Raw genomic sequence first — 10022 nt, 5'->3', positions numbered from 1 at the left:
GTCACAACGGGTAAATGAAGGCTGGGATGATGTCCATTTGCCCCCAAATATGGGGTGAACAGCTGCGGTGATTGCACTCTATCCAATAGCATAGACCATGAGACAGACCTGCCCAGCAACTCCGACTTTGTTTACAGACATGTTGCAAAAAAATTCTACTTGAGAAATACTGCACCAAATTGCGGCACTAAAACATGTTGCACATTTTTTTACTTGAGAAATACTGCACAAAATTGCGCAACTGCAAAATTTACTACAGATTTCTTGAGTTATCTTACATTCATTCTGGGAATTTTGAGGAAGTGAATTAGGCTTCAACGTCTCGTGGGGAACAAACATCATTAACCAAATGCGGAATCTGTCAGGAAACACTTTCAAGACTGAAATCTCGTTTTTCTAATGAGCAACAGAAAAACACGTGCCAGTCTGGGTGTTCAATGGCTCTTTAAGTACATTACAAATTGACAGTGTCTTGAGAAACACACATAAAGCTGTCTTCTCACATTTTGAAATGCCAATGGTGATTTTACAATGCAATTGCATGTTGATGATTAAATCCTCTTTCTTTCTTTCTTTCATGATTAAATTGGTGTGATTGATGGTCTTGCAGTAATGGGAGACTTCAGGAAGGAGAGAACAGTCTGTTGGAAAGAACTGAGAACACCATTGGACATGACTGTAATTGGCTATGTGCTGCAGAGATGTGGTATCAGTAAACATAATCGACTAAAAACAAACAACCAAAATCCTAAGCACGTATTTGAGTGTGCAGCACAAACTTAATCAATTTGTATTGTCTACAAACTATTTTTTTTCAAGAGTTTTAAACTATTAACAGATCTGTGGGTTTTGTTGATTGTTTTTCTTTGCCTTAGTTACGTGTATGATTGTCTAGTACAGGTTTTTGTAGGCTATGGGTAGGGAACCAAAGTGGGCCCTGGGCATGTGAGTGGTGGGCGGTGAGTTATGAGAATCAATTTATAATCACAATTATTTATTCTTAATTTGGGTAGTTGGAGGACGATTTGTGTCACAGAAGGATGGTCCGTTTCTGATTTGGGTCTCGAGCTGAATTTCTTTTAGAAACCGTGGTCTAGTGATTGATACCCAAGGGTGGAATAAAACGAAAAAACTCACCACTGTAAAATCTGCAGGAATTCTGCCCCAATGTGTCAGAATGGGTTTCACTTGGGAACTTCACTCCTGTTGATCCTTTGTTATTGTATGGCGATGAAGATGAAGAAGCCAATGAGGATGTGGCCCACTGATGGGCCTGCGAATGCAAGGCATCCAGACACCAAGACAGAGACAAGGGTTGCCTAATTCTGCATTGAACCAGGGATAATTTTCCCACACAATCCAAACAGAAAATAACGTTGGAAAAATAAACATAGAGTGGTAAAAGAATATCATGTACATGATCGTAAGATCTGTCTATTTGTCTTCCATCAACATATCATATGTACCAACATCCACTGTGGGGGACAATGTCTCTGTGCTAGAAAGGCAACAACAGACCATTTATATCTCTTCACACTTAAAATATACTAGTATATACAAATATATGTACAAATGTATGATAAGGATGCCTTTAGCGGAACATCTAGAAATTACTTGCTTATAATGTTGTCCCTAAACTAGATGATGAAAAGAAAACAACACTTTGGCAATATACAACAAATACACAATGTTCAGTATGTTTTATAGGTGTCGATGTACCACAATTGGCCTTGTACCACAAGTACACAGCTGTTGCTATTAGAACAATTAAAAATGGATAAAGAAAAAGACACAAGAGCGCCACCTAGTGTACAATCATGTGCACCTTTCTACATTTTCCAGCTTCTGCCTGATAGTCTGCATCATTATCTTTACCTGCGCAGCTATTGCCACACAATAACTCCAGGGAGAAGTCAATGATAAATATCCCTCAAATTTGTCAACACTATTAAATGAAATCACACTAAATAGTGGTCTAGTGCTTCTGTGGTAATAAAACGGTGGCAGAACAAATGTTTTGGTCAGTGTTTCACAAGGGACCTTAATTAGTGGTGGGCATGCAGAAAGTACATGTATAAACACATGGATAATGTCTAAAGGGAATCCTTAGGATGTCCCAACTCTGACCATCACCCCACTGAAGTTGAAACTTAAAACTGTTAAAGGTTCAATGCAGCTGTTTGTGTATCAATATCAAATCCTTTCTGGGTAACAATTAAGTATATTACTGTGATTGCTTTCTATTAAAATGGTCAAAAAGAAACAAAAATAGCTTATTTAATAGCAAAGAGCAATTTCTCAATAAATCATTTCGCTAGGACTGTCTGAGAGTGGTCTAAGTGAGGAGGGGAAAACTGAAAACTAGTTGTTATTAGCATAAAGATTTGTAACTCTCTTTATTGATCTATTAACTAATTTACTGACTGGTGATGTCAATAGGCAGGAGGCAGGCCAAAACCCCATCCCACCAAAACAGAAGAAATTGCAGGCGGTCTTTTCAAACAGCTCTTACACTAAAAGGGCATTGTCATAATTTTCACAATTTTACAGTGTTATTCCAACCTCATAGTGGTATATATTAAACACTGGAAAATTCCGTTTTTGACTGCACTATGCCTTTACAGCTGAAATATGTCACTTTTTTTGGCAACCTGACCAGATCTGCCATGCTCATAGAAAGCAAGTCTAACAAGCGGTAGATATGTTCTACTTGCGCTATTTCTATGCATCCATTTATAAGTTTAGTTTTTGGTTCTTTTACTTTAGGTTTTGTACACCAGCTTCAAACAACTGAAAATGCAATATTTAGATGGTACAATGAGTATCTACACAATTACTGCTTGTTCGGTCACATAAACTGAAATTAGGCGAATTAGGCACAGAAATTTTTTGTATGAAATTGTATGAAATGTATGCATTCACTACTGTAAGTCGCTCTGGATAAGAGCGTCTGCTAAATGACTAAAATGTAAATGTCAATTAGATTTTTAGCAACTAAGAAATGGCGGGGTGATTTCTGTATAGTGCACCTTTAAGGTAAGGGTTAAGGTTAGCGTTAGGTAAGGGTTATGGTTAAGATTATGGTTAGGGTAAGGGTAGGGACGTCCCAAGGAGCCAAGATAACACTAACCATAAAAGCACCCCTTAGATCTCTTCAGGTGCAACACTCAGGTGAGCAATTGTTTGGGGTGTGGTCAAATCTGTACAGGAGGTATGTTTGTTTCACTGTATCAGTGTCATTGATCATTTGACAAATCACAATTTTTCCTCACTGATCATTTGGACAAATAATGATTTTGCGGGCACTGGAATTTTTTGCATTTTGGGAAGGGACTTTTCAGATACTGGCTGAGAGTTTCCGTTGAGACGGGGGAGACGTCACTATTCTTGTTTGTACATTTTCTAACATGTCTCAGAACTTAATCAAGCATCTTAATCAAGTTCTGGTTGTCCAAGATTAGTAGTCTGTGAGCACTGCAGCATTTTGAAAGTGATAGAGCCATCCAGTGAATGGAACTGAGATATTTGTGTACTTGTGTCAATGTGTTTTACTGTAGCCTTAATCTGGTTCGAACAAGCAAACCTAAACCTCTAACCTTTAATAAACTAAGCTTGTTTTTTTCAAATATCTGAATGTTCCCTATAAATGGGCCTAGAACCTGTACTTTGAATATATCTTACAAAACGGTAGCAGTAGTTTTAGTAGCCTAAAAGGTTTAACATTAGTCAGGGGCCATGTTTGTCAGGGACTGCAGCTGGATGCGTAGTTTAGCAGTAGAATAAACTGTGTCCTCAATTTAACCACTAGGTGGTGACATTGTATAATAATCCTAGTTCCACCGCTCTCGATAGCCTACTTTTACTTTCACCAATCACAATGTGGATAGGACTACAATGCAAAATGATGAGGGTTTGTAGATTCTAAAACAGTTATTTTTTGGGATCAAGGATCCAGAAAAAATATGAAATATATCTACAAAACATAACAGTAAATAACAATACAATTTAATAATAAAACTCTTGCATACAACTTTAACCTCATTTTCATGTAGTTGAATAATACAATTATTATTAATACTAATAATGATGAAAATAAATAATAAAAGTACATAATGGAGACTTAACTTAAATAACATAAAGATGATCACACCAGATGTGGCTATTTGACCGGCTCCTTTCATGCTGCAGGTCAGGAGGGAACAGTAGTCCGAACACCATGTAGGAGGGGGCAGATGGGGATCCCTCCAAACAATAGGATGGGGGTTATGCATGGAGAATCATCCGCTGCTGGTCTACATCAAGCAGGCTTTAGCCTTTTACTTCTAGCACAGAAGGTGAGCCACATGGGTTTATGTGAAAGCTCATAAACCCATATTGCTGGAATGGAGGGGTTTACCCCGGGCCATCTGTCCAAAATTACCAGATGAATACGATGCTTTGATGGGAAAATTCTGAGATTGGTGGCTTTACCTACACATAATACGTGCCAAATCACTCTGAAAAAAAACAGTTATTTTAATGGTGGCATTGGATCTAGTTGCCATTGTTACATGAACTATCTCTATCAACCTCCTGATAGTATACTATCGTTCTAATTGCCTTGTCCAATGTTTGCACTTGTTTTGGTATTTATGTTGTCCTCCTGTACACAGCATTTTGCTTTTCCTTATTGCATATTTCTTATCTCTGTTATTCTCCCCTTCTCAGAGGAGCCTTTGTACCAGACCATGCTATGTTAAAGATTCTTCCGGTCTCATCTGCCCCTCTATTGGACCTGCTGTGCTCTCATGGCATTGTGGCCTGACACTTTTCTTTAGGGGGACTTCTATTGTGACCTATGACTTAAAATGTGCAGGCACATATAAAATGTGATTTATTTGATTGCTATTACATAATTGTTTGAAACCTGTGTGTCAAAATCAAAAGTCTACAGCATATCATTTGGATTTTTTTGTCTAAAAAACTAAATCAAAAATCTAAATGTGAAAACAATAGTGAGAAAAGATAACTGGTGTTTTTTCACAGTCCAATCTTGCTTCCTCACCCTAGTTACCACATGGGGAGCCAATCCGACAGGCTCCATCTGCGATTCAGTAAGGTCAGACAAGCCTTTTAGGGTCCCTAAGCGAGATTTGGTTGGGGGGCCTCCCACCAAGCGGCCAAAATATTTTAGTGCCCCCCCCTTTACGGTGGAGAGATTTAATTTCGAAAGTTGATTTCCTGCTATTCTACACATTTTGCAATGGAGCATAGAGAAAATGTTGCAGTTTTAAAGCAAGTTTCCTGCAATTCTACACATTTTGCATGGGGAGGAGTGAAATGTTTGTCATTTAGCAGACTTAAAGTTAGTGCATTCATCTTAAAATAGCTAGATGGGACAACCACATATCACAGGTATAGAAAGTACATTTGCAGTGGATGCGAGCTTCGACGGGGGCCCTAAGTGACCGCTTATGTCGCCTATGCCTAGGGCCGGCCCTGGGCTCAGCTATAGTCAGCCTTACTGCCTGCCTAGACAGTCCAGAGTTTTGAATAATGCCAAAGGGTCACAGCTGTAATGAGTGCTTTTCTTTCTCCATGGTAATCAGAGAGAACTGCAGTTCGTTAGCTTGTGTGTGTGTGTGTATACCCCAACCCCCTCATTTTCATTGAAGCAAAATTATAATTATCTGGCTAATAATGGGGGGCCTCAAGGAGTTAAATATTCTGGTGTGGGGGCCTCAAGGGGGGAAAATGGTCCAGTGTGTTAGAAATGCCAGAACCGATTTCTGGTGCCAGTCCGCCCCTGAGATGAGGAACCCATTGAAACCTTGTCATATTTCATATCATACATGTATATCATATGTTGTGCATCGCCTGAATAATCAGCCTTTCTAGCAACAAGTACAGATAGTATCCTACATTTTTTATTAAGCAATCTAGGAAACTTTACACCCAGATACGCTTCAGAATAGTCTAGGCTACAACAGCTGTTAGCTCCTATACATCCTGCCTTATAAAACCCAAAGAATATTCTTAATATGCCTCATTGTAAAAATAGCGTATGGGCTAGGGTACTTTATATTTTCCATATTACTGTAGCAGGCAACCACTAAAAAGATAGCTGAAAAGTATAGGTCCACAACACGGGCTTTAAGAAAGTGGGATAATGCGCGATTGTTTCTTATCCGAACTCTGGCGGTCCAATACAGTGTTCTTATACATCTGCCTTGGATTTGCCACGTATTTCTACACATCAAGCGGCGTATTCTCCGAGATGGCTCAACGCTGAGAATTTCACAGCAATGTGAAATCGTGTGAGATCCCTGCTTGTGTGTAGGCCACGGTCGACGTAATGTCACCTTGACGAGAATCTAGAGGAGCACGAGGGGCGCTCAGCATCTGTCTAGGACTGGACAGGGACAGGGAGAGAGGGTGTGTGCCGGAAAGTGTGTATGTGTGTGACAGAGGCAGTAAAGCCCGGCTCGGAGTGTTCGCGCGCACGGAGGATCACCTCCATTTGGTTTATTCCACACGGAGATGGCTGGATTCCACACAGGTAGTAGCCTACTATATACTTCCAAGTTTCCTTTCCTATAGGTATAGCAGTTTCTGAAAATATTTATTTTAGAATCTGTTAAGGGGTGTAATTATGTATAACTATTTAGTCAACCCTGTTATGGCAATTATAGGCTGTAGGTCTACACTATAACATAGGCGAATAACATAATAATTAGGCCTACCCTAATAGGCAATAATAATAATAATAATAATGGTATTCTATGACTAAGCCACTTCATCGTGGCTGTTTTTTATTTTTATAAAATGTGCACGATAAGAAATCCAGTGAATGAGGCACTGTGGAGCGCCGTTAGAAGTTACGGCTCCAAATCAGCCTAGATTTACATCTTCCTGTACATCTTCCTGTGCATCGAACCTCGGTTAGTTGTCCGGTTTTGACTAGATGGGATACAGCTTTTGTCAGATTTGACTTTTCATAGCAAGTTAGGAGAACTTACGCAGCAGGTTAGGATAATTAACGTAGCAGGTTAGGATAATTAGGTTAAGTTTAGGAAAAGAGTTAGGGTTAGCTAAAAAAAATATATATAAAAAAAAAATCAACTTTTGACGTTAATTTGACAAAATCTGTATCCTTTCTAGCATTGACCTAGTTGTCCCCGACACCACCTCTTTCTTTATCATGTGACATTTATTTTATACTCTCTTTGCCGGAGAAAATCAGTTCATCCAATCGCGTTTCGAGAGGGGCGGCTCGTTTTCTCAACATTTGACAGGGATGATTCTGATCCTCGTGACGTCACCCGATACCCTGCGCTCCTACAGTCAGTCAGCGAAGGGATGCTCTGAACGAAAGATTGCAGCATCTTTCCTGAGAGACTACAAACAATTCGCATCTCCCTCTAGCTTTGTATCCATTCTCGGCATTCTCTTCCCTTTGGACCCTCCTGAAAACCCACCTCTTGCCCTCCAACTGCAGGGTGTCTTCATGCACGAAAGGAGGACCGGATAGAACACCATATTTTTATTTCAGCACTTTTCCTTTAGCTTTATTTATTTAACCTCTTTGTCGTCTGTATATTTTTGTTTTGATCTTTTATTTTCTTGACGATTGCCTAACCGCAATACGGAGAGGAGCGCCATCGTTCTCCATTGTCTGATAGGAATACGCGCTTTATTGCAGTGGAGTAAAATAACACATGAAGAAATTAATGGAAGATTAAATTAGCCTACTTTCTACAACACGTTTATAGTATCTGGAACGGGACATCATATATCTGTTCATTGGATCTTTGTTGAGGTTACGTTCCATACGCAGCGCAAGCATCGTCTTCCTCCGTTAGAACAAATAACCCATACTCTGCGTAGCATCTCGGTGTTCTCTGAAAAGGCGAGGATAACGCGCAAGATATTTCATTTGCAAGAATATACGCATTTTCGATTTCTGAATCGCTTCGTCTTTTTGAAGACATTTTTTTTCAATAGGCTTCGTAGAATAAAGGGAAAAACGCATTTTCACCCAACCGACTTTAAAAATGATGGCCGGCGGGGCAGTACAACAAAACGGGATTTTCTTGAATCCTCACCATCACAATCAACAGCCGCACATGGAGTCGGATCCCCCCGATTCGCGTAAAAGACCGCTAGAGACCCCAACCGAGGCTAGCAGCACTAAACGCACAAACACGGGAGGTAAGTAAAAGATGTGGATGCGAGGGATTATCTCGAATGTGTGAAGCCAGTTTATCCTTATGCGCACACTTGGGTAGCACCGAAAAAGGGAAAGGATGGCAGGTTGATTATTATCTTGATGTAGCATGGCTCAACATAGCACTAAAACTAGTGTTATTTACTGATGTATAAAGCAACATTTCAAATATATTGCATCTTGTTGTAGTCTTTTTTCATTGCATCTATTTACAAAATAAGGAAAATCCTTTGTGTTGATGGAATGTGTACAATGAAGGGGGTGAGTGAGAGGGTGCTGATTTGGAGGGAACCCTCAGGTCTCATGTACACTCTTAGAAAAACAAAGGTGCTATCTTGAACCTAAAAGGGTTATTTCATTCATATTTTATTTCACCCGTTTTGAGTTTTACGCAAAGGAAATTGTGGATGTCCAAAATAACAAAACAGTCTCGAAACTACAAACAACTGAAAAACATTCCATTGTTGACCGCGCTCACATCCCTTGCTTTGTGACGTGTACTCGTGTGATAGTCGATAATCTGTCACATAGGCTAGGTTACTCTAGTCTCTTTGCGTGCATTTGCTCAAGAAGACAGTAACGTTCATACAGACACCATTAGTAGTAGGCCTTAACACAGGAGCTAACAGTATATGTCGCCATTTCAGTGCAACATTGTCATCTGCTATTATGCAGTCACTGCTTATGCATCATTGTCATTGTAGCATTAAAAAAATACTGCAACTCTCATTAAAAGAAAGACTACATTGCCATTGAATACATTCCAATCATGGTTATGTTCACTGGTTGGATCAAACATGGATGTCACTGTAGGTAATCACCATTTGGTTTTTGTTTACATGCTGTCATGCACCAAGGATTATCATCCTCTACTGGCATTATTACTATACCATTAGTATTTACTTATCCTGTCTTCGTGGACTTTTGATACGCCTACAAAACATTTTTGAAGGTAAAAAAATAGTTTTAGAATAGGCATTTTAGGGTGGCACACCTACCTACCACACACATAACAATATCATGATATTGTATACAACCAGAAATAAGCATATAGTGACCAAAAAAGTGATTTCCCATAATGCACTGCAATGGTTAAATGCTGTCAAGGAAATTAAGTGAGACAGCTTTGTTAAAAGGAATCGATGCACAGCTGCACATATCTAAAAACCATGCAGCACTCTTGGGAGACATTACCAACACACACATCTCATCCATTTGACCAAATGAAATGTCTGTGATTATGAGAACAGCTAGAGTACAGTAGCCACACTTTCCCATGGAGTATTGTAGTCAACAGACACCCAGTCAAAATATTTACACACGCACATCTACTCAATGAGATTGTTTTTGTTTACACATTGTAATTACTGTCTCGGAAATTATATAAAGAGCAATATCCTGGAAAGATACAAGCTTGATAAGAATACATTATAAAGGCTCGTACATGCTTAACGAGTAAAGCGTTATAGCAGTCGGTTATATCGAGTTCAGTGTTACCAACCACTTCAATAGCTTGATGTTTTAATATTTGCATCACACACAAACATTCAGAAATGGTTAACTAAAGCTTCACTGAGACCTTTCTAAATAATACCCTCATGATCATAATACCCAAAAGTGATTGACTGTGTTCTATAGCAGAGCAACCATTGATACTGTATGTAGGCTAGCTGGCGGCCTGTCCATATTGGAGCCCAATAGCTTAATCAACAGGCCTCATGTGCAGGTTGTTTGTGGTTAAACAGAACCAGTAGTAGACTTCAGGACATTGAAGCTAGTTACAGGGGGGTACAGTACCTCATAATCATTTGTGATA

At 39.4% G+C, this 10022-nt stretch overlaps 1 protein-coding gene across 5 annotated transcripts in view; it reads left to right on the top strand.

Annotated features, from left to right (window-relative positions):
- Positions 1 to 6401: 6401 nt before the first annotated feature.
- nova2 (NOVA alternative splicing regulator 2) overlaps positions 6402 to 10022 on the top strand; it is a 58194-nt gene continuing 54573 nt past the window's right edge. Inside the window, exon 1 of one of the 5 annotated variants that reach the window (XM_045724392.1) lies at positions 6402 to 6538. In XM_045724392.1, the coding sequence (XP_045580348.1) occupies positions 6520 to 6538 (19 nt within the window). In that variant the 5' untranslated portion in view covers positions 6402 to 6519. Of the gene's footprint in view, positions 6539 to 7283; positions 8191 to 8632; positions 9020 to 10022 lie in introns of those variants that run through there. The other 4 variants (XM_014214115.2, XM_014214116.2, XM_045724390.1 and 1 more) reach the window with 4 other exon arrangements.

This window comes from Salmo salar, chromosome ssa09, assembly GCF_905237065.1.
Source record: "Salmo salar chromosome ssa09, Ssal_v3.1, whole genome shotgun sequence".
Taxonomy (NCBI): domain Eukaryota; kingdom Metazoa; phylum Chordata; class Actinopteri; order Salmoniformes; family Salmonidae; genus Salmo; species Salmo salar.
Note: the sequence above shows the minus strand (reverse complement) of the source record. Positions and strands in the feature narration are given on the sequence as shown.